This window comes from Diadema antillarum, unplaced genomic scaffold (assembly GCF_040938485.1).
Source record: "Diadema antillarum isolate AM-2024a unplaced genomic scaffold, OU_Dant_1.0 scf00000167, whole genome shotgun sequence".
NCBI classification, from domain to species: Eukaryota; Metazoa; Echinodermata; class Echinoidea; order Diadematoida; family Diadematidae; genus Diadema; species Diadema antillarum.
Window position 1 is genome coordinate 4,243,127 of NW_027271056.1, and position 25,929 is coordinate 4,269,055.

General features: G+C 37.4%; 2 protein-coding genes across 2 annotated transcripts; one reads left to right on the top strand and one right to left on the bottom strand.

Moving 5' to 3' along the window:
• The first annotated feature begins 4,898 nt into the window (after nucleotides 1-4,898).
• On the top strand, nucleotides 4,899-14,698 carry LOC139722555 (ribosome production factor 1-like). The gene is made up of 9 exons (XM_071633843.1): nucleotides 4,899-5,038; nucleotides 8,592-8,648; nucleotides 9,157-9,237; nucleotides 10,617-10,712; nucleotides 11,419-11,572; nucleotides 12,434-12,516; nucleotides 13,093-13,271; nucleotides 13,655-13,781; nucleotides 14,502-14,698. The coding sequence occupies exons 1-9, from the start codon at nucleotides 4,922-4,924 to the stop codon at nucleotides 14,541-14,543; spliced, it is 936 nt and encodes a 311-aa protein (XP_071489944.1). The 5' UTR covers nucleotides 4,899-4,921; the 3' UTR covers nucleotides 14,544-14,698.
• Nucleotides 14,699-23,823: 9,125 nt separating this feature from the next.
• LOC139722623 (carbohydrate sulfotransferase 1-like) lies at nucleotides 23,824-24,971 on the bottom strand (the record flags this gene model as incomplete). The annotated part of the gene is made up of 1 exon (XM_071633923.1): nucleotides 23,824-24,971. A coding segment is annotated over one exon (1,148 nt), but the record flags the coding sequence as incomplete, so codon positions are not given.
• Between the last annotated feature and the right edge of the window lie 958 nt (nucleotides 24,972-25,929).

Consider the following 25,929-nt stretch of genomic DNA (forward strand, 5'->3'; position numbering starts at 1 on the left):
TTGATATCTTCCACAAATGTGTTTCAACTATATCCAGATTAATTTTGTCATCAGAAAGCCTCAGGAGTTTTTAATCTAAACATGTTTGTATCATTCCAAATTCTGTTGGATTTTTTTTGTTGTAAATCAATGCTTAAATTTACTTTCACCAAGGAGCAATATTCTTTGAAAACCTGCCTGATTTCAGACCAGTCCTGACAAAAAGACTTCAAAATTTGGAATAACATAGCTGGAAAGCATCTACTTGATTCTAATACATGTAGATTCTATGACATAATAACTTTTTTTTGTGCAGGCATTTGTTGAAGACACAGTTTTTCAATTACAGTCATATATGAGTGGTTTTTATTGAACAGCACAATTTAAATGATAAAGAACAAGATGGGCTCATGGATTAATTGTTAACATGGTGCATATTCATTTTTCTCACATGTACATGAATTCTGGGAATTCAGGAGAAGAAAATTCAGCACATACACCAGCCAGAATTAGATTTCTGTTATGCAAGATATCTAAAAGTCTGTGTGGCAAAATCCAAGAAACTCTCATAAAGTGTACAGTGCACTCCCGTTATAACGAAATGCTTGGGACCGGCAGTTTTCTTTCGTTATAACAAAATTTCGTTATAACCGAACAAATACAATATATAACGAAAACAAGGAGACAACTTATATACAAGTATATCATATTCTGTTTGCTGAATACTCATCATACACTGGAAAGCTATGTGAAATGTGATGGGATAACTGTATTACAATAATAAAAGCAAGTTCCCCTCAGAAACTGTGCGTGACACGAGGAGCGAACACACAGTGGTGTGAAGCATTCACCCATGCAGAGACGCTATAAATGCTCGTTCCACTACGTATTTTCGAAAGCAATTCGCATTTTGCTATAACGGAGCACATTTCTTTTGTTTTTCTTTGTCTGTGACGCTCGGAAAAGACTTCGTTATAATGGAAATTTCGCTATAACCGTGTTCGTTATAAGCGAATTTGTACCATAGACTTTAATGGTGATAATTTTGGGACCAGAAGATTTACTTCGTTATAACGAAATTTCGTTATAACCGTGTTCGTTGTAACGGGAGTGCACCGTACATCACATTGAAATGCAAGCATGCAGTGCAATTCCATGATCGGATGATGTGATGTGTTATGCATTTTAATGTGTGATTGCCAATATCTCAATGTTTTGCTTCCCCGATTCCCCTCTGAGCTACATCAAGTGTCTATCAACAATGTTCAACAGGAAAATGGAGATAAAGCTTTATTCATTCTTTTTTTCTGACCGACAATGAGTTAATATACATTAACAAGGGAATCCTGTTAATGATGAGATTGGATACAATGAGAAATTGTCTAGTCCAAGGTAACATTGTGTGTTAACCTATGGGAATTCGAAGTTCCTTTTTATTATGAGATCAGGCCTAAAAACAAAGAAAGACAAAGATGAATTTGTTTGAATGTAGCAATGATTTATTTATTTATTTGTTTATTTGTAATCAAACTAAACAGTGGGCAAAATCATGGGCTATTTTAAAATCAGAAACTGCTATTGAATGCAGTTTACGGTCCACTCTTTGTGAAATTTTCTGAATTCAATATTGTTGCATGCATACAATGATTATACTGCCTCAGATACAGAATGCAATCAAGAAGTGCTGCAAGTTCATTTCTCTTTCTGAGGGCCACGATGGAACAGCATCAGAATATTGAAAAGTGAGGGCCCTTGCTAAACAATACACGAAAATGTTATCAAAAACGCTTTGATTTGAATTAGTGTTCTTCCTGGCTTAACAAAGAAAGTATGGTGTATTTTTGTGTCAGAAATATTCTGTTAACCTTTCAAAAGAGTGTTTGCGAATGAAGCAAATTGTAGGTTTTCTGAGAAAATTTTGAACGTGTTCCAAATTTCTTTATGATAAGGAAAACTATCAATTTGCAACAATGACAACCATTTTGAGTTTGATCGCAACTATTATTGAGAATATATATACCAATATGCTTATAACTGCTTTAGCTTGTTTAAATAGTGGTCTGCCTATTGGAATCTGGAAAAAAAAAAATGTGATTGTGTGTATGACAGAAGCCACACAAGTTAAAGCCAGGATTTTAAGACACTGCCTGAATTTTTTACTATCATGGCCATTGTAATCTTGCCTTGTCACCAATTCACAGAAATGTATGTGATATCTTGATATTGCTTTTATATAGGCCTACTCAAAGTACAAATTGTACTATTTCATGTTAATATTATAGCAGCAAATGAATTGTTATGAATTGATTAGGTGCAATCACTTGATATGTGGGATTATGTTGTCAAATATGTATGAAATATAAATCCATGTTTAAACAGCCAATTAGAGTTTCTTGCATTCAAAGTTAGAATCTTTAGTAGTATTTTGTGTTTAAATTCTAGGTAGTTCATGGTCAATGAAAATGCAGTCTATTGGCTTGTTTCAGCAGTGTGGCACCATGTTTCACGGGTAGAGGTGTACATTGTATGTGTCTACTTATTACTTTCATGCAACATTAACAGCATATACTGTACTTAGCGGCTGCATGATATGTGTGCCTGTGTGTGTGTGTGCAAGTATGTGTGCCACATTTGTCATTGATCTTTGTTCTTCCTTGTGAGATGCATACATTCAGTATTAAAGGACAAGTTCACCTTCATAGACATGTGGGTTGAGTGAATGCAGCATTAATAGTAGAAGACATCAGTGAGAGTTTGAGGAAAAACGGATGATCTGTTCAAAAGTTATGAATTTGTGAAGTTTCTGCTCAGTCTCGGCTGGATGAAAAGACTACTTTAGCTTGTGATGTCACATGAGTACAACGATATAAAGAAAGAATAAAAAAAAAATCAACATTTTTCCATTTTTCTCGCACAACAAAAGAACACTCGACTTCTCTCTTTCAGAAGGCAGGGGGAATAATATTACCCTTAATATACGTCAGTATCAAGTCAAAGAAGTGTGCACTTTAATCAAAAAGTCAAGTTTTGTGAAATTCTCTTTTTATTTTCCTTATATCGTTGTACACATGTGACGTCATACACTGTAGTAGTCTTCTCACCCAGCAGTGACTGCACAGATACTTTAAAAATTCATAACTTTTGAACGGATTGTCCGATTTTCCTCAAACTTTTACTGATGTATTCTACTAATATTGCTGCATTCTCTCAATCCTTATGTACATGATGATGGACTTGTCCTTTGATTTTGTCACACTTTACACACACACACACACACACACACACACAAACATCAAGATGATGATATTTTTGGTGGTTTGCACATGTATGAACTGATGACTAAACCAACCTAATTCAACTCCTTTAGTCAATCTTACCCAATTTGATGTTAAAATCCCTTTATATTATGTGTGTGTGTATTAAAACTACTTTTAAATTTGATAAGTTACAAACTCCGTTGTTAAAAAAACATGTTAACCGCAATTACGGTATTGTTTAAACATAAAGGATTCTTTTATATATTATGTCCTATTAAAAAAATATATATATATGTAAGAATAAGAGCAGACCTCTTGAACAATCAAAACAGCTGTTGCAACATCAAACAGTGACAATGACATCTTGGGGAGGGGAAGGGAGGGGTATGGATTACACACTGTTTTTTGCTTGTACACCTTGTACTTCATTCAGATGGATAGGCTCTACTAGTAATTGTAGGAAGACCTGCAAGTGAACCAGATAACAAGATACAAAAAACAAACAAACAACCTACTAACAATCAAGATTTCTTGAGAAACATGCACAAAACATCAAAAACATATTTCCTCTTCAGATAAAGAGAAAATATAGTATGAGCATGTAGCTCCATGGTTTGAGGATGATGTTTGCTCTGTTCTAAGCGATCTTATTCTACATTTTATTGACTTTTTTGTTTATATACAGTTAATTGTAATGGAGATTCCCCATCTGTGCTTCAAATGCTGATCTCTATGAAGGTTACATGGAGATCAGTGGCTTCAAAACAATATCATTTTTAACCATTCATTACTACAGTGCATATCAAGAAAGGTAATTCAACTTTGGAGAGTAACTACTTCATAATTATCAGCTATGGAGAGCACAATGTTGGTTGTGAGGAATGGAGAACTCTTCCTCTTTCCATCGATACCTAATTATGTTGATGAATGTCATGCATGACAGCACATAAATTTTTAAGACAACAAATTGCACTATTTCCAAGTTTGAGTGTTATCCTGAAGACACAATGAATGTCTCACTGAATGGATGATATCTGTCATTGAAAGTGCTCATGCAGATGAACAGGCCAGCCTGCACAACTGCAAGTTTGTGTTAAGGGTTTCTTTTAACCATTTATGGTCAAAAAACTGAAGACACAATGAATGTCTCACTGAATGGATGATAATCTGTCATTGAAAGTGCTCATGCAGATGAACAGGCCAGCCTGCACAACTGCAAGTTTGTGTTAAGGGTTTCTTTTAACCATTTATGGTCAAAAACTTTCAACATGGCACGTTGTCTATAATTTGGTCACTCCCACAAACCCTAACCCATTATCCATTTTTCTCTTCATAATCAATATGTGGTCATTATGGTCTGTCACTGCAAGCTATGTTGAATATGAACAGAGAAAAATGGACTGTGTGGGTTGGCCTTTGTGAGAGTGATCAAGTTATTGGACAGGTGGCCATGTTCAAGGTTATGGAACATGGTTATGGGGGTACCAATGGAATGAAGAAGAGTTCTTCTTTCCTCACACTCGACATTGTGCTCTTCATAGCTGACAATTATGAAATACTAGTAGTAGCCCTCCAAAGTTGGATTGTTCGGAGTTGTTGCGCAACAACAAGATCGATTCAGATGTACGATTATCGATTATCAAACGAGTATCGATTGAGCACATGTGCGTGCTAGAAGAGCGAAAATGGAGGCCGGAAAAGAAGATGAGTGTCCCCAGATGCCACAAAGAACATTGGCTCATGTAAAGAATAAACAAAAGCGTCAAGAAATGTTTAGGAAGATGCAGATAGAGAAACGGAAGGTGAGTAGAACTTCTATTTCTAACGTTAGGCCTATAAATGCTGATATGGTTGCACGTCTTCTCTCAGCTCGCCATTCATGGCATTGTCATTGAAGTCCCATACACTGCATTTGCTGTGTGTGATCGTAATCAATGCCTCGATGTCAATCAATGTCACTCTTGTGTCTTGTGTACCGGGTAGTTAAGAGTAGATAAAGGATGTGGCTGAGATGTGACCACATTAGCTCTTTCCTCAGTAGAAGATCGCCAGATGTCCTTCACTGCCTGGGCTTCACTTAGTGAAACTGAAGTGAAGGAGTGAAGCACTTCAGTCCGGGAAACCCGCTCATGAGGCCCCCCGGGGAACGCCTCATGAGGCCCCCCATTCACTTCTTATTCATCTCACATCTGACGTATAAATTGTCGCAACTTTGCACGGTGATTTTTTGTTACACACACATGTCCACTATCCATGATGAAAAGAAGAAAAAATCCTGTCTGTTTTTTTTTTTTTAATCGAGTTTTAATCACCCGATGCAGAGCGCCCATCAAAACACGGGCGCCAGCGCGTTCGCACAATGCAAGACTGCCGCACCTAGCGGCCTGATCCGACTAAATATTTTCGATGCTTTTTTCTGCGGCTCTCACCTCTCCGCGCACGAATCAGCCTCGTGAAGCTGAAGTCTGACATCTTTTTACACAAATTCGTAACGAGAAAAATTAAATCAGTACTAACCTGATCTTGTCCATATATTCCAAATTACTATTCCACACTGATAGAGTAGGTGGGTAGATGACATACTCCAGTTTGTTAGCAAAATAATCATTTTGTAGGTATGACGAGTTCACTTTCTTCGTCAATTCCGCCCACGATGCCGCCGTTTGGGCGCTTTTTCTGGAATCATCCCGCGACGCGACGTACGTCGCATCACATCACGCATCCAGCACATACTAAGTACCAGACTGGTATGTGCTGGATGCGTGATGTGATGCGACGTACGTCGCGTCGCGGGATGATTCCAGAGAAAGCGCCCAAACGGTAAGCGGGCGGCGGAATCGTGGGCGGAATTGACGAAGAAAGTGAACTCGTCATACCTACAAAGTGATTATTTTGCTAACAAACTGGAGTATGTCATCTACCCACCTACTCTATCAGTGTGGAATAGTAATTTGGAATATATGGACAAGATCAGGTTAGTACTGATTTAATTTTTCTCGTTACGAATTTGTGTAAAAAGATGTCAGACTTCAGCTTCACGAGGCTGATTCGTGCGCGGAGAGGTGAGAGCCGCAGAAAAAAGCATCGAAAATATTTAGTCGGATCAGGCCGCTAGGTGCGGCAGTCTTGCATTGTGCGAACGCGCTGGCGCCCGTGTTTTGATGGGCGCTCTGCATCGGGTGATTAAAACTCGATTTAAAAAAAAAAAAAACAGACAGGATTTTTTCTTCTTTTCATCATGGTTAGTGGACATGTGTGTGTAACAAAAAATCACCGTGCAAAGTTGCGACAATTTATACGTCAGATGTGAGATGAATAAGAAGTGAATGGGGGGCCTCATGAGGCGTTCCCCGGGGGGCCTCATGAGGCGGGGGGAGGTCCTCATGAGGAGGGACCATCCTCGTACGCGGGGGCGGTCCTCATGAGCGGGTTTCCCGGACTGACTTAGGCTTAGCACTTCACCAGTTTCTAAATCTAAAAGTTTAATCTAAATTTTAATAGATTGGTGAAACAGATTAAATTTCTAAGTTCGCTTAGTGCCCACGTGATGGTTTCTAGATTAACTAGAACTAGACAACTTGTTAGACTCTAGAAGGTTAGTTTGAAATTAAGATCTGCATTTTACTGAGTGTGGCATGTGGCATGCTGTTTGGAATGCAAGCCCTACGATGGCGGCGTGCTACACATGATGTGGAAAATGTTGAGAGAAGAGCAACAAATTTTACTACACAATCTAAAGGCAACTGCACCTTCAGGTTTTTCACTGTACAGTGATGAATGCATGCAGCTGCAGCATGCATTATAATTAAATTTATCTAGGATCGACTCGGAGGCTGACTCAGAGCAAACTCAAGATGCCCTGCTCTTACTGAAGCGCTGCATCCGTCTTGGTAGTGACACCTAGTGTACCAATGTAGTGCGGCTAGGGTGAAGGGGCTATTTGCCCTTAAATAGTAACCCATTGATAATTTCAATTCTGTTTTGAAGCCGTTTATTGATGTTGCATGAACTGCAAATGCAAGAATGGGACAGATGTCGGACTAGCCTATGTTATTCAAACCCCTTGATTGCCAACTCCTCACCATCATGAAGGAGGAAAGCTGTCATGTTGAGTGGTTTTAGTTTTTACAGCATCCATATGGTATCCATCTTAAGAAAAATATGATATCTTGTGCAGCTGTGGCATACATCTCAAGATCAAAAAGAAATGGACCCATCACAGAAAAAGTTGTCACCAAGAAAGCAAGGAACACGAGTGCATTCCTGCAACAAAACATCAGGCCTTGTCCTAAAAAGACCAAAATGCTGCATACTACTTTTAAGTAGCATAAGTTCACCCCATCCTGGAATATAAGCAGGGTTTGGGACTCCCATGCAGGAAGTGGAAATGGTTCAGTGCCAATACACCCGCTTCATCATAGGAGGCTATCATTGTAAAAGTGGATATTTTCGAGTGAGTAAATTTTCACACTCAGTCGAGTAAGGTGGGTTTGATTATTTTTTTATCCCGCGGAATCAAGACATCAATTACTGAAACATATAGCAAGCAAAAATATTAATGTGCTTTTATTTTCGCAGTAGTTTCTGGTTGCGCAAAATGCACAAACAAAATTTTGCAGCGTGGCAATTTTCACTAACACAGTACCAGACAAGTAGAGTGACATTAATGTTGCATCAACTTTGTTGACCATCTCTTCAAGAAAGCCAAAGCTCAGCTCAAGATGATAGTGATGTATTGCTGTAACAACATCAAATTGAGGACATTCTGTGGATCATTAGCTTCAAGTACCCTTTGGGAGAACACTACTGTACCAGAAGTCATTCAGATAGTCCCCGATTCCATAAGGCTATATGGAACTCGTCAAATGTACAGATGTAAAAATTTCAGCTCCACTAGAAGGGGGACACTGCCAGATCTGCCAGACAGTATGAATATACACCAGATGGTGGACTGTACGTATTCATCACAAGAAGAAAAGGGCTATGTAGATAGATTTAATCATCTGAACATTGCCCCCCCCCCCTCCCCATTCAGGCCGTCAACCATACACATATATATGCCTGTTCCAGATTCTTAGAGATAACCCCTTAATAAAGGATGGAAATGGGTTAGGATGTTGACCCCCTATCACAGGCTTTTGGAAGGGAAGCCATCAAAATAACCCCTAGAAGCCTTTTATAAACTCTCTGCCCCCTCCCCCCCCCCCCCCACAAACACACAAGTCATTTTTACGTCATTGTATTCAAGTGCTTTGCTTGAAATAAATAAGTAAATTTCGAGAATATTTCTTGTATGAATTCTTGTGTTTCAGTCATTGATAATTTCTGTTCATTTATATGTTCTTTCCCTAACAGGAAAAGCTGAAGGAAAAAAAGAAGAGAAAGAAGGAAGAAGAAATGGCAGGTGACAAGGTAAGACACAATATGAATGCTGGAGACAATTGGCAACTAGTGACCCTTGTATTACTACTGTGGACTCCCGATATAACAAAGTTCTTGGGACTGGTGTTTTTCTTTTGTTATATCAAAATTTTGTTATAATCTAAGAAATCAATAAGAAATATCTAGAGTGGATAATGTTGTTGCCTTAATTTTGAATTTGTTATACACTGTACCCAGAATTTTGCTATACGTGTAACCGTGTTTATCAGAACAAGAGTGCACTGTAGTATCTGATAAGTTCTGTGTTAGTCTATAGTCATGAATCTGTGTCAATAGTAAGAAATAATTATTCTCCTTTAACTGGTGCCCTAAATTAGTTTCTGACAAATTGTAAGACAATATTGAGGAATGATATAAACTGTTGAAAGGAAAAACTAAGCAAATCCTTTTACCAGTGTTTTTGTTTCTCTTTTACTTCAATATATAGACTAATGGTTGTATACAGTATGTCATACTTATGTTTGTTTTTATTGTACAGGCCAAACCGAAGCAAGTTCCAAAGACCATAGAGAACATGAGGGTCTTTGATGAAACCATGGTAGATCCTCAAGATCAGGAGGTAAGGCTTAATTCTACAGAATGGTAAGAAGTAAAATGTCAGCTTTATCCCAAGATGTGAACATTAATCAGTACTAAGAGACAGTATAAACAGGCAGAGTGAGCATTGCACACCTCCTGAAGCAATTGCATAATATTGTGGATGTAATAGATCAGAAAAGCAAAACTTGCACTCAGCAAGGAAATGCTTTCTTCCATTTAAAAGTTTTGGAGATAAAAAGAATTCAAATCTGTTGTGAACACTGTTTATGCTCTTCACTGTGTTTGTATGTGTGTTTGTGGGGGGGGGGGGTGCATTTACACACATGTTGATAAGCTCTGTTTGTGAGTTCATGCAAGTAAAACAGGGATATTGCTTCTAAGAGTAGTTGAAGTTCAATTGTTGATGGGTCTTCAACCATAGTTTTCCATGGGAACCTGAAATGATATCAACATTTTTAATAGGCATGTGTCTGTTATGTCAATGAGTGCTTCACTTATTTTGTATTACCTACATATATATATAGGACCTTGCACTTCTACTACTATACTGCCTGTTGTACTAAATAATGCTAGCTGAAGGATGTACAGTGGAGAGCATATTTATTATCGATACCTCATGAGTAGAGATACGCTGTAGAGTGTTTTAAGTACAGTTTTGATGAGTTACACTGTGTTGCACACTGATGCCATACATGTATTGCAGTTCCCCAAGTCTGACGTACATTGTAAAAGATGATTTGCTCAATTCAATCACTGATAACTTTCTTTTAGTTTATTGCATGCTGAAACGTTAAAGAAATTGTAGATATCACCTGTCCCCAGTGCAAAGTAACTCACAAGTAGATTACTTACCATTTGATCGCTTCTGCTATTGTTGTATTTACTTTAAAATGTATAAACTTAAAACTGTGAACTCCAGACTGACAGCAAAGAAATGTTGCTTAACACGAGACCATCTTCCTTCAATGTTTTGGATTCTTTATGTGATTTGTTTTTGTGTGATGTTTGTGGATTCTGGGAAAACAAAAACATGTACACAAAATGTAATGTTCCTGAGTTTTCAGAGTACTGCAAATTTGATGCTATCACAATGTCAATACTCTGTATGTAAATTGGTTTTAACTCTCATGCTGTAATGCAGAAGTCAATTCTTGTGACAAATAAAGTTGGTAAGTATTTAGACTGATTTGGTCCTTTCTTTTTCATTTCATTTTCTAAAGCAAGCATTGATGACATTACCATACACTAAAATGTGTAAAATTTTCGGTCTCCTACCTAGAGTTTAAACATATATCTGAGATGTCCGTTGATATCAAGGCCATGAATTTAAATTGTGATGCCTAATCAATTTCTTCTTATGCACATTTTTCTGACAATTTATAAACTTCTGATCACAAGGTGTCATACGATGAGACAACAGATGAGATGGCACCATACTTCAACAGAGAAACAACACCCAAAGTCCTCATCACAACATCAGACAAGGCAGCATGGGTAAGATAGAAGTCGTGCAGGACTTGCATTTATTTTCAGCTCTTGCTCTTTCACCTGCACTTTTTTTTTTCTTTTTTTTGCAGAGGTACATTCATGGCTAGTGAACTACAGTCAAACCTGTTTATAGTGGCCACCTAAGCAAGATGAAAAAATGTCTGTTACAGACAGGTGGTAGACTGTAGACAGGTTTGTCAACATGGCTTTTCTCTTGGGGGGTGGGGGGTGTTTTTAGTGGCTGTATACAGCATGTGGCTGTTAATGACAGCCAGCCGCTAAGGCAGGTTTGACCAAATATGGCACTGCATGTTGAGTGCATTATCAGTCATTATTGCTAAAATTAGTATCAATATTTATATTGTATTATCTTTAGGGTTACTATTATGATAATTATCCTTCCATTGTACTTTTTGTGCTATTATTTAATTTTCATCTAATGCTTTTATTACTGCAACTACTATTACTATTATTAAAATCAGTATTGTTATAATCATCATTATCATTATTATTGCAAATATCAAGGAGCATGCCTGAACAAGGACTGGGAGGCAATCACAAATAGAAATTCCAGAAATAAGTCATGCTGCTTTCAAAATGTGTGAAAGATTATCTCTTGCTGCTAATCAAAGAATTTTGATACATCATTCAACTACAATTGTTAGCATACTTTTGAAAGTTCAACCTTGTCTTTCACTTTGCCAAATATCAGAGAACAAGGAGGCTGTGCAAAGAGCTGAGTAGCTGTATACCAGACTCACAGGTGCACCACCGGAGACACCTGCCTCTGAAGAGGATCATCAAGAAGGCCCAGGAGAATGACTTCACAGACCTCTTGGTCATCAATGATGACAGGGGAAAGCCCAGTATCCTTGTCACATGGCAGTATATGTAACCAAGGCCTACGTTGGGTCTGCTCTCTTAGCAGTTTGTCCCAATATGCAATTACAGGCAGCTCCTGTTATATTGAAGTCCAAGGGGCCGGCAGTTTTCTTTCGTTATATCAAAATTTTGTTATAGTCGAACTGTAAAGTATACATAGACAATAATTCTGAGACATAAATTCTTATTTTGCCGTAACGAGACTTTTGTTGTAATGGGAGTACATTGTAATAACTTCAAGCACGCTTTTGTTGTCTTAGGTTTTAATCGTGCACAACATACATGAGAGAGAAAAAGAAAGAGAGCCCAAACTGGGGGGGGGGGGGGGGGGGGGAGTAATATTTCATCATCTCATGAGTATCATTAGTTTGTATGTGAAAAATATCATGTAAAGGGCATTTTGGGTTGACATCTTTTAAGCTGCAATATTCTTTCCCCCGAAAGTCATCATTACTAGGTTACTGCGACTTGACACTAATGAATATGTCTTTTTCTGACATCCACTTGACAGCAGCAACCCTTTTTGCACTACTGATAAGTCACCATTTATACTTAACTTGCTGCTTGACAAAAGGTTCTAACTTTACAATATCCATATGTTAGAGTTCTTGGTGCATAAAGTGCATTTTGTATTAGTGGCTCATATTGACAACATGCAATTTTTATGTGAATGTTCAACACGTTTAAGAGGAAATTGTGAAAACTTAAATTGCAATTCATGATTAGCTGGAAAATTTCTGCATGTTACAAATTTTGTGTTGTTTTGTAGCCAGTGAAAAACATGTTTGATTATAAAGATAAGTAGTTTCAAAGTCATGTTTTTTCCTTAATACATATTTGTTCAGATGGACTGGTCATGAGCCATTTACCAGAAGGTCCAACTACACACTTCAAGATGTCAAACGTGAAACTCAGACAAGACATAAAGGTATATGATGGACTATAAATTTGCTCAAATTTGGTGTTAGTTGTGCTGTTTTGATATTGGAGTTCAATTGTGACTGTTATGTGATCATAGAGCATACTTGAATTACAGTTGCAGTGTAAGCATTACGTGGTGGAGGTGGTTATGCTTGTATTGTTTTGGTATACATAATATATTTTCTGTTGTTTTATTTGTTTTGAGTTTTAGGAGTCAACTAAAGATAACAACTTGAGAAATGATCCCATTACAGAAATGCATTGTATTGTAACCAAGGTGGAAACATGCTAAATTTTGGCGTGCAAAGAAGCCATACGTAAGTTTTCATTGTGTCACTATAGTTTTCAATCCCGATTCCCCCATTCACAAAACTGTCATACATGTCTCAATTCTCAAAATATATGATGTATACAGTATTCCAAGTACCTTAGGATTTGAAGGATTTGGGTTGCAATATTTGCATAAACTAGTAATGTATTGCATCTATTATCAATATGTATGGGTTAATCAGTGTTCCTGTAGCAGAAGTCATTACATATCATTAATTCTGCTTCATTGAACTCCACGCTTTTACTCATACAGAGATGTGGAAAGACCAGCGATCACAAACCGGAGTTGATCCTCAACAATTTCAACACTCGCCTTGGCCACACCATTGGCCGTCAGATAGCATCTCTCTTTCCACACGATCCAAACTTTGTGGGGCGACGGGTTGTGACTTTCCACAACCAGAGAGACTATATATTCTTCAGGCATCACAGGTTAGTAAAGTTCCTGCTTGCATGGTGTGTTCTTGGCTACCACACATTTGTTTGTTCATGCAGTGTATCGCCAATTCTTTGGCTTTACAAAGTTATTGTGAGTACAGGTAGTGAAATAATGGTAAATTATTCAAAGTAGGTTGAAAATACCCAGTGAGGCTCAGTGAATGCAGACATTGGGCAGTTCATTATTTTGCAATATGTAATTATTTTGTGATTAAGTAGAAACTGCTTACATGCTTGTACTGTTGAGACGATTATTCATGCTATGATTATAATGAAGAATGGGTCTGTTTAGCATATAGCATTGTATATTGAGGCTTTGGTAGAATACTGAACGGTCATGTGAACAATAAACCTGGTGAATTTGACTTCTGTAACAGGTATGTTTTCAAGAACAACAAGAAGGCAGGGTTGCAGGAGTTGGGTCCAAGGTTCACGCTCAAGCCGAGGTCTGTCCAGAAGGGAACTTTCGACTCAAAGTTTGGTGAATACGAGTGGGTACACAAGGTGAGTAGGTCACGGTGTATCTCCTTTTGCATCACTGGCATTTGCTTTAGATATTGTCCCTTTTGATGTGTTGATGCCACTTGAGATTTTAAACTGCAGAGTTTTCTGCTATCAGATTGTTTGAATGCTAGATCCTCTTGTTTGGAAAGTGGGTTGATAAAAGGAGTATTTAGTGTCGTCTTTACTTGGAAATTAAAGCGATTTGCTCATAATTTCATGAATGTGAAAATGTGTATGAAAATGCTTTTAGTACATAATATATGACTCTTGCTACTGAAAAAAGTTCTTTTGCCTGGGTTTAGTTAACTCAGAAAAAGTATCCTTGAAATTGTATCATTATGTGATTTTACTAGATGAGAAAATGTTTACTAGAAATACCTTGTACCCTATCATACCATCTTCAGTGGTAAAGGCAAGTAAATCTTCATGTTTTACACATCTCTACCACCTTTTTTTGCAATCCTTCATTTACACTAGATTTGTTCCTGTTTTTATTCCTCTTTCGCCCTTTTTTGCATTTTCCCTTTTTACTATGAATTTGACCTACTTCCCGTCTTATTCTTACGTTTCATTATTTTTTTTCAGCATGTGCAAGGATATATTATTCATTACACTTTGTTAATTCACTTGTTCAATCATGACAGTGCAAATAACAATCACCCATTTCACTGACCTGAGCTATGTTTAAGCAATGCATTTTTCTCTTTTATCTTTATACAGAGACATGAAATGGACACCAGCAGGAGAAAGTTCTTCTTGTAGAGATGATATCTTCCCATCTCCATCATCATTCTCTGCTTTAGGTGTTGATATCATGCCTAAGAGTCAGCATCCTCCTTGAACTGTACATGCATTGCCACAGAGTCAGGGCCGTGGAAATTGACAGGAAACTCCCCGAGGCTGGATCCCACAGGAGCTAGTTAACAAGAAATTTGTAGGCTGCAGGATTTTGTTTTGTAGCAGTGTCGCTACTCGGGATCGGTATGTTTATTGTTTGATGTAGAGGTACCAAGTCCAGATAATATCATGTGTAAGTAGATGCAAGAGAAACATAAGTCTCGGAGACTGGATTTGTCTTTTGGAGTAGCTTTTTTCTTGAGTTTAGAGTTTCAACTCAAGACTCCAAAAGTTTACAAATGCAAGTCACCTTCACAATATCAGAGAGCAATCCGAAAGTCGCATGCTCCCATGGTGGATGTTGAATCCGAACTCCTTTCATTCTTCTAAAGTGTATCCAAACTCTGGAAGAACCTTCTACTCAAGCGCATGGAGAATAGAGCTTATGATTGGCTAAAACTACCCGTCAATTACAGTTGTTATGACTGCAAGAGGAGTGGCGTTTTACAGGGTTTCTCGGAAATAGATGAGGGAGGATGTGTCTTTCATCTTCTCAGTAGTTTGGATTTGGTGAGCGAAATGGGAGAGAAGCGATGACCACATAATTACCAAAGGAACAACCAATGATTGGGTTACTGATAAATGAAGAACAGAGAGAATGAAAGTCTCTTTGTTCTGTCAGAGTAAATTTTTAGATTTATAGGAGGGTGACCTGTTGTAAAACGAAGAGGGTATTCAACTCTCTTCTTGAAATAAATTTAAACTGAATAAGATGGATTTGTCTATATAATAATCACTACGTAACAAGATGACAAATCTGTGAAAGTCATGCTAAATTTCTGTGCTCTTCCTTACTTTCCTTGATATGTTTGCAGACTAGGGTAGTGATGCCATTCATACCTATCCAACCATAACATATGACAACCTAAAGGACACTGAATTTAATGTACTGTAAGGGTGTTGATTTGACTTTATAGTCTGTAGTGCATCTAACTCCAAATCCAAATGGCTTGGGTTCCAACCCAAGTCTGGTTGAGCAATGTTGTGTGTAGTCATAACAATCTTCTCTAGTATTCAAAGATGCATAACACTCTGTCCCTTGGATAAAACATAAAATTGAAGATGTGCTTGTGTTTGTCATACTGTAAAAGTGGAAATTTTCGCGATGTTGAAATTTTCGCGCATTTTGCGCAACCACAAACTAGCGCGAAAACAAAAGCACGCAAATATTTTTGCTTGCCATATGTTCCTGTGCGTGATGTCTTGATTCCGCGGAATTAAAAACACGCGAAACTCTTTATGCCCGACCAAGCGCGAAAAATTAGTCACGCGAAAATATCCACTTTTACAGTAACTCGCATATAAAAGATCTCCCTCCATTCATTCATCGCAAAGAGCAGGGTGCTAACCCGGTAGAGTGGTCCGCCTACGTATCCACACAAGAAAAATGAACGAATGATAACATCCCCTTTGCCAAACGAGATGAAGAAACATACTGTGAAAGAGATATGTTTAACATGTAAGAAGAGTTTGAAGTTTAATTAACAAAGAGAGAAACAGTTTTTCAGTTTTGAGAATGTTGACAAAAGATATCATTGATCAGGAAGACCCTCATCTGAATTAAAGTTTATTGCCCATGCACAGCCTTGTCAAATAATGTCATTCACTTCACATGAGCCTAAAAAGCAAAGCAACAGATATGTTCAAGATTTGAACATATGCTGAGCATTACTTATAAAAAAAGATATAGGCCTACCTTTGAATTCAAAGAATGTCACAATAACATGTTTCCCTTCTCACTTTCTGAGCATGTGGGATGTTTATTATTTGAACAAAATAAAAGAAAATAGATGTTTGCCTATGTTTGTTTTCATACTCTATCTGACAAGCTGGCTAGATAGCCCATCGATTATTCAGGTGCACTAGCTTATCTCCATGGGGTCCAGTTGTGAGTACTCAGTGCACATAATACTGTAAAAGTGGATATTTTTGCATGCCTAATTTTTCGTGCTCGGCCAGGCAAGAAGAGTTGCGCATGTTTTTAATTCCACTGAATCAAGACATCAACTACTGGAACATATTGCAAGCAAAAATATTTGTGTACTTTTATTTTCACGCAAGTTTCTGGTTGCACGAAACTTTCAACACCACAAAAAATCCACTTTAACAGTTCAGGCAACTCCTTGTTATACCAAAGTCCTCAGGACTGTCAGTTTCCTTTCATATTAAAATTTTGTTTTAACCAATCAAATAAAGTATATCAAGATATATTGACAATGATTTTGGGACCTGAATTTTTTCTTTGTTGTAACAAGTATTTCATTATAGATGCTGCCACCCAGAAAATGTGACAGAGGCATTGTGTTTTTGGGTTGCCTATTTGTGTGCTTATACTGTACATTTGTATGCCTCAGTTACCTTGTAATCTCTTTAAGTTTCTGTTTGTTTTTGTTTCATGTGAGTGTTTGTGTGTTGTTGGGGGGGGGGGGGAGGGGGGATATTTGATGGATTTACTTGATGTTCTGTCCCAGGTATGCTACATTAGGTTTAGCTGCTGTGATCAGATTTTAGGAAATATCCCTCTAGGTCACATATTCCAGAATTTGACTAGCAGTATAATTTTCGAGCCATAATTTCATGTGAAAATATCCAATTTCCTTTAACTCTGTAGGAATGATAGAAATAGGCGATTGTTGGCATGAAATGATTGCAATGAAAGGTCTAAAGTCGTCCCTGTAGTTCACCCCCTCCCTCAAACAAGAAAAAAGATCATAACAATGATAATTTACCAGTCATAACGTATGGGCTATAAATTCAAGTGCTGATGTAAATGTTTGGATTAAAAATAAGTTACTACAGTGCAATTTGGATGAAATAACAGGGTAGTGATAGATAGAATGCAAAGGTCACTGCTTTGGCGAAGCTGCAATTTTTCAGCCAGGACTAGTGAGGAGTGTCTGATGCATATAAAACCATTATTGGAAAGATAAGAAATAGACAATAAATCACTTCTAAATTAATGATCACTTTTGGTCCATTGTCAGAAATGGATGGGAGAGGAGAGGGAAAAGGATGAAACAATTTACTTATTCATTCAGAGTGAAGTTATGGATACAAATTCCACAAGATGTACCCATAGTTAGATGAAGAGGGAACATCAATAAATCACTGGGGTTATACAGGCGATCCCCTTTGTAATGAATTCCTTGGGACCAAAAAGTTTCTTTCATTATATCTAAATGTTACAGCCCCAAAATAAAGTATATAAAGATACGTAGACAGTAATTTTGAGACATTAATTTCACTTATTTAGTAAGGGTTTCATTAGTGGAAAAATGAGCAAAGAAAATGGGATTCCATCGGGATTCCCACCTGAGACTTCCAGAATGCTAGCCCGGTGCTCTACCGACTGAGCTTTAGAAAGCCCTAGTGCAGTGTTCATCCCAGAAACCCTTAATTCTCAATGCTCATGTCGTTAGGAGCTATGGCAGTGTGTGTGTGACACACATGCACACACTTAAACCTGACATAAACCCGAAGGATAATTCAACTTCGGGATATATTCATTTTTGATCAGTTTCCCTCTGTTTGCGTTTGTTGTTGTTGTTGTTTTTGTTTGTTTGTTGTTTTTTTAAATCAGAAATTAGCAATTATTTGCTCCCATGGGTGTGCCAGCGTTTTTAGTCATTATCAGTCACTGCTTATACAACAGATGATGGATATATGCATGTAGTGTTTGTGGGGAGGGGTTGAAGAGAAACTTGTCATCCAACCCAGAAAGAGAAAAATAAAGGAGAGGGGGATGGAGAGAAATGGGCGAAGGACAGAGAGAGGGAGGGGGAAGGGAATCGTACAGCATGAATGTTATTAGGATTAATGTGAACTAGTTAGTTACTGACTGTAAAAATGACATTTAAAATTGCATGTAATTTACTTTGTAATTGTTACATTGTATCTCAAAATGGTGGAGAGACAGCAGTGTGATAGTGTGATGGGGGGGCACAAAAAAAGTCTTCAGTGCCAAAACAAAGCCTTACAATGCTCAAAGGTTTTATTCTCATATTCTCATCATTATTTTCATCTTGACACTTAGTCTTTGAAGGATAACGCAGTCAAGTTTTATGGGGATAATCAACTCAAACAAAGTAGACCAGGGCCCTGTTTTATGAAGAGTTAAAATTGATTATATAGTTGATTTCAACGGTAAGTCTATGGGGCAGCCTGATAAAACGGGGCACAGGATTAATCTGGAGCTGTTGTAGTATGAAGGATACAAGCATCTGTGTTGTACACTACCTCAGACAGAACATCACTGCCATCTCAATATGAGTTACAGGAAGACACTGCTCATTCATCACATACATGAAGCCTCGTAGGACGGCTTGTGCACCAACAATACTGCAATAATTTAAAAACTGTTATGGAAAACTCTGGTATTTATACTACAAAGCGTAGCCACTAGTTCAGTTTATTCAATGCTTTCAGTACAAAACAAACTACAAATACAAAGCAAACAATATATCTTTAAGCAAGACCAGGTAGGTAGGTAGGTACTTATTTCCGTTAAAAACATAGAAAAAAATTACAGTTTAAAACGGCTGGAATGCCCATAAGAGTGATGATCAAAAAATGATTAGAAAAGAATAACAGTAAAAATACAACATTACAAAATAACAATTACATTTTAAATTTTCGGAGACAGATGGGCTATAAAGCTATGCCTCATAAAGAAGCTTGTCCCCTTACAAACATTTTTATTGATTTTATCACAATATAAAATATAGATTTGCACATGCACACATTGACAAGTGATTAGGAAAATATGATATAACATGCAATTTCAGTATATTGATTTATGAAATAAAACTTTGCTTTCTTTTTAAATATATGTACATTTAACAATGAACTCTGTCTTATTTCAGTCAGAACGCTATTTCAAATTTTGGGCCCATAGCAAAATACAGAATTGTATGATGACAAGGTTCTGGCATTCAGAAGTAAAAAATTATCTTTTGTCATATCGTACCTCCTGTTATCATTCAATGATAACAGTTGATCAAAAGTTGTGGCAGCATTTCTAAAAACATAAGTTCATGAATATCAGTCAATTACAACATTTCAGAATGAGAGTTTGAAAAAATATATGCGTTGTGTGTGCAATTAAATCACTGTGATAAATAATACAGACCATATTTTCTACTGAGGTAAACGTAACTTGACATTAGTCATACCTGAGTTTGCCCAAGCTGTTGCATAATTCAAATGAGGTAGATTTGTTTTGTTTTGTTATGTTTTGTTTTTCTTTAATAGGTATAGTACATTGAATATTCCGATCTTTTCCCCCCTTTGGTTGCATACAACACCAATATGTTCATCTCAATAAAATTTGTTAAATCCAGCAACTTATTCGCACGAACCTGGACCCCGTTTACAGTGCGGGGGCTGGGCCGAGTCGCGGCCGAGCCCCGCAATTTTGTCTGTTTACACTGCCGGGCACGGCCGCGCTTTTAATTCAAACCTTTCAATATTTTGTCGTAGTGGCGCTCTGCTTGTAAACAAACCAGTGCCATATATACGGCACTGAAACAAACGCAATTTGGTATAGTCTGGTTTTCAGACCCTTTGCCAACTGGATTCCGTGGCGACGTCGTCGTTCAGGCGAATCCATTTGTCCTTTTGTCCTGCAAATCCTTTGCAGGACAAAACCACTTTAAACTATACTAGTTTTCGATGTTGAGGGGGTTAATATCCTGAATAGCGAAATAGTACGGGCAGAGGGTCTGGATGCCAGACTAAAATTGGCCGCGCATTTGGCCCAGTTTGCGTTCACACTGAGAAAAGGCCGGGCTCGGCTGCAGCCGAGACCACCTCCAGAGCGTGGCCAAATGCGCGGCCAATTTTGGCCCTGCATTTGGCCTTTTGCGCGTTTACACTGAAATGAAGGTGGGCTCGGCCGCATTGTAAACGGGGTCCTGGTAATTATAAACATGTAAATCATTATTTTTAATCTTGATTTCATTAACATGTATATGCATTTTTGTTAAAAAAAAAACATATTATTTGTTTTATTTGCATCAAGAACAAGTTCATTAAAATTTAACCAGTCAAGTTTGGTGAATTCATTGTTAAGTTTTTGTTTTTTGTTTTTTTGTTTTTTTTTAGATGATATCTTTTTCCTTTTATAGACACACTGATATCACCTGCAGACATCAATTGCAAGGAATCCGAAACATTGTAAATGGTAATGTGTACCAAAAACAACAAAATATAGGACCATGTGTAAATCCTTGGGGAACTCCACATTTCACTGTCATATCAGATTTAATGATATTATGAACATGTTCTTTCCACCTACTTAGACAGCTATTTGGACCATTGTAATGATCCACTTTGACCATAAGGCTTTGTAAGATAATTCTAGAGTCAAAAGGTTTACTGAGATCTAAGGAAAAGACCGAGAAAAGGCCATTTATCTCTTTGTTATTGAAAGTAAAGAGTGGCTATCTTCTTTTTCTTGGGTCACTACATTCCACTCATCCAGTACTCCACTACAACTACAGTGACTACAATGACTACAGTGACATGTACATCGTGTACATGTATGTATAAATTCAGCAACAGCAGAAAACATGGAATGTCCCACTGGTAACCCGAACTGTTAATAAGTACATTGTAATTGCACTTTTCCAAAAACACAGCAAGTTAAACACACACTTCTCTTAAATTTTGGGGGAAAAAGAATAATAGATAATGGGCGTTACACTTGTACAGTAATTGCTGATTTCTTCCTTTGACCCGCATTATTGAATTGGAATAACCTGAGCAATTTTCATCTGATTTGGAATAAGTGATGTAAGCGATAAATCGGCACAGGCAACTACCATTATAACGAAGTCTTAAGACCGGCAGTTTTCTTTCTTTATGAAAGAAGGAATTTGCACCAAAGTCAGCATTTGTCAGTGTAAAGAAATGAGTTGTCACTACATTTGTACAACAGCATTTTTCTACATAATCTTGTACAAAATTTGTGGGTTGAACAAGTCTCAAACCACTTCTCCCGTTTTTGAGCGATTCGAACAAAATTTGCAAAACACATTTTTTTTCTTTAAACAGCAGATAGTCCACTGCCATGGTAACAGCACATTATGGTCCTCAATATCAGGTAAGACGTGGTTGTGAATCAAACTGCTTCTCCAGTTTTTCAATAATTCAACAGAAAATTGGCACACATGAAAAAGCTGATGTAAAAGTTGTAAAAGACACATTTCTAAAGAGTACTGGAAAATGCATTGCCATGGAAACACTGCATTATGGCCCCAAAATCAGGGGAAAAAAGCCTTGGAGATGGAACTTCTTCGCTATTTCAGTGATGAAATAAAATTTTGCACACTTGTACTTGATGCAGAGATGTGCAGAACAAATTAATAAGAATATGTTAACGAAAATTGCATTGACATGGTAATTGCGCATTATGCCTCCAAAATTAGCGTAAAGCCTTGCAGATTGAAATTCTCCAATTTGTAAATAATTCAAAAGAAATTTGGCACTCATGATTATGATGGAAAGATGTGCATGACAAATTTGCAAGAGTAACAAAAGGGCATTGAGTCCCATGTTAACAGTGCATTATGGCATCCAAATGAGGAAAAAAGCCTTGCACACAGAAATTCTCCAGTGTGTAACCAATTTAGAAGAAATTTGGCAGGCATGATGTGATGATTTTGATGTAAAGTTGTGTAGTACATACAGTGTATTTTGCAAGGGACACTGGAAGTACATGTCAGGAATATTTGTCACTTTCAGATATATTTCAGATTATTGTGGCTTAATCATACATTTCATATTGACAAAATTGGAGAATGATCACTAGTGTCTGCTAAAATGACACTCGGGAATGTATTTACAAAATCATTTGTAAAATATTGTCCAGCAAATTAGCTGAATTATTAGTGACATCATCCAGTATCAGAAAAATTGACTATCATAGTCTGGCAATATGAAACATCAAGTTAATTCAAATTATTATCTCCTGAAAGGTAACATAGTTTGTTTTTTATTCACAATTTAAAAAAAAAAAGTCATCTAGAGTATAATTGTAGGATTGCACAGATAGGCAAGGTGGGCAGTGTGCAACACCAACTATTATATTTCTACCAACCTTTTTTTTTTTTTAATCTTATCACTGACAATTTTATATCCAATGTAGTAAAGCAACCATGCTATCAGTTTCTGTTTAAGCTTCTGCAATACAATAAACAATGAAAAGAAGCATGCCCTCCACTTCCATCCATGAATTTCTTATACACTTGTAGGTCTCTTATTTTCAATTTTATCATGTTTACTGTGGTCACATCAGCTTTAAAGTCTGAAATGTGCACATGTAACAGGATCTCATGTATTATTCCCTTTGGATCGCTAATGAACAGTTAATTCTTGTCTAAATTTCTATTATCTCACAGCGTACAATTACAAAATAATGGAAAAGTTTTAATTCACTGTGCTAGGATTTTTGTGAGAGAGCGAACTTGGTTATTTTGTGAACAACAAGTTAGTGTCATGCCATAACTTTATCACGCTTACATTTAATCAACCAAATTGTTTCATTTTTTGAAGCATACTATTAAAGATGGGATGGTTCAATCACATTTCATAACTTTGAAAGCCATTCAATTATTCCATCTAAATGTAATAATGAAGTTTGTCAACGGCATGTCACAAAGAGCTAAAATGGAAAACCAAACAGATGAACTCCAGCAGCAAACCCTAAAATATGCCCCCAAGTGGACTAAGTGGACATATGCCCCTAAGTTGAAACATATCACTGAAATGAAATAAAATTAGGATACAATGGTCTCTTTGCACCAAAGTAGCCACTGGGGTCATTATTACATTCATTTAGACCATATCCTGTCTCATATTTATGCACATTGCACACTAATAACAGTGCTTTGACAAAGATTGATATTAATATGGACAAAAAGTCTGCCAAACGGCATAATTAGAGAATGATAACCAAAAATGTTGCTGTTTGCGCATTATATAATTTGAATTTATTGATGTATTAAGTCCTACAGAAGTTTTTTACTATAGCTAATGGTCATGATATTGATTGTATCAATGACACTAACTGCACTAGCACACTATAATGATAACAGTGATACGCAGTCATCTCAGATCCAGACATTTGTCTCACTCTCTTATCAGATCACAAAATATCATATGCCAATTTCCTCATAACATGTCTACACTTTTTCTCGACATCTTTTTTCATTGCTGTTGGAATGCTGTGTTTCCATGCTGTTATCACCGCTGGAGTGTTTCTCTGGCGGGTAAATGGGTTCGCCTCCTCGGGAGTTTGGTTTGTATTTTGCTCGATCCAATCCATCACATCTCGGTGAATGGGAAGTCCGAGCGCAGAGTAAATACGTTTCGTCTCTTCCACTGGGTTTCTGGCAATGTCCTCAAATCGAACCATAATGTATTTCCCTTTTAGCCACGAGGGAGGATTGTCACGATATTTTAAATTTCGTGCCATGTGCTGACACAAATCTAGAATTTCATCTGCGTCTTTGCCCTTTCTTAGTATGAGATCAACATTTTCTTCCTCCAGTTTCCATCGGGAATTCATCACCGCCCGCGGGTCTCGTATTAGATGAAGAATTTTCATATTAAGAGTTGGATCCTCAAAGAAGCTTTGCAGCTCTTTTATATCCATAACCCTGATTGTTTTGAACACGGCGAATGAATGATCTAAGCACAACTGAGATATGACATAGCCAACTTTCTCTGGAGGAACACTATGTCTTTTGCACAGCGAGCTGGATCTGCTCAAGGCATTACTCTTACCACACATGTTAAATCTTTCAGTTTGAACCCACTTGGTTGGTTTTGGATATGAGGTAGAATAATTGCATCGCAATATATGGTTCCAGATATTCAAGGATTCCTTCACGACATTCTTCCATGAGAGACGATGGTATAAAACATCAAATGTAATGCAGCATAAAGGTTCAAACAAGTAGAATATTTGTGGATTGGAATTGAAGAGTTCTCCAACAAAGGAAGAGCCAGACCGTTTAGTCGAAACTATGACGACCTGAGCTGGTGGTGGCGAGCTGCCAATTCGTAGATCATGTTGAGCAACTGATGGTGAAGACTTCCAAGTTTGAGACTTGACTCGTGAGACAGGATGTTTGGGTCGTTGAGGTGATACTCTGGTACGGAATTTGGAAGAACTGTCAAATTCATCTGAAGTATGTTTTCCAAAGATGCCTTTTGAAAATTTCCAATAAAGGCTTGAATTTGTTATCCCACCCCCAGCTGTCGTAACAGAACTGACGATGGTGCTGTAATCTTAAACAAACAAACAAAAAGTGGGGAAATACAATGTAAGACAAAATCTTTCTCTTCAAAGGTAAAAAGGCATGATATATCATGCTTTCAACATTTTCAATTGATAATTGCAAAAAGGATCAAAATATTACACAGTTCATACCTTTCCAATACAGTGCACTCCCATTATAACAAACAAGGCTATAACAAAATTCGGGTTACAACGAAGTAAAAATTCAGGCCCCACTATTATCCATGCTATATTTTCTACTGTTTATTTGTTCCATTATTACGAAATTTCAATATATCGAAAGAAAACTGCTGGTCCCGAGGACTTTGTTACAATGGGATTGCACTGTACCTTCATTCTTTCCATCATGTCAATAATTATATGTAGGTAGTCTTGCCATCAATATTGAATTATGACATCAACATCTTGTTATATATCTGTACATCTGGCAAGCACTAATGTTACAGAATTACAAATTAGCAAGCGTTGCCATCTTTACTCGGCTTCCTGAAAATACTTTGTGTCCAAATTTGCATGTGCTAAGGTGATGTAAATAAGAACTTTCAGATGTAATGTCCTAACTGAAGTCCTAACTAAATGGTTTATGTTATCAAGTCACATGCCAGGGGTGGATCCAGGAATTCCATAAAGAGGGGGTGCCTTTACGAAATAAAGAGGGGGGGCGCACGCACCCCTCCCCATTTTTTTCTTTTTATTTCTTTTGTTTTGGCAAAAAATAAAGGGGGGCGTGCACTTGGTGCACTCCCCTGGTGCGCTCCCCCCTGGATCCATCACTGCATGCACACATGCACATTACATACATATGATACATTTACAGAAACTGAGGTCAGTGTGCCATGAGGAAAGATAGGAATAAAAGCGAGTCATTTCTTATGAATCAATTCCAGAACTTCACAATCCACTGTGGAAAATTGGTGTAGGGCCTCAAGTTCGCTCACATAATAGGCC

What these genes read in the sequence shown, in the direction of transcription:
- LOC139722555 (XM_071633843.1), top strand. Translation starts at nt 4,922, where the DNA reads ATGGAGGCCGGAAAAGAAGATGAGTGTCCCCAGATGCCACAAAGAACA. An exon ending in TGCAGATAGAGAAACGGAAG is followed by an intron (nt 5,039 to 8,591) that starts GTGAGTAGAACT and finishes TTTCCCTAACAG; the next exon opens with GAAAAGCTGAAGGAAAAAAA. An exon ending in TGATGACAGGGGAAAGCCCA is followed by an intron (nt 11,573 to 12,433) that starts GTATCCTTGTCA and finishes ATATTTGTTCAG; the next exon opens with ATGGACTGGTCATGAGCCAT.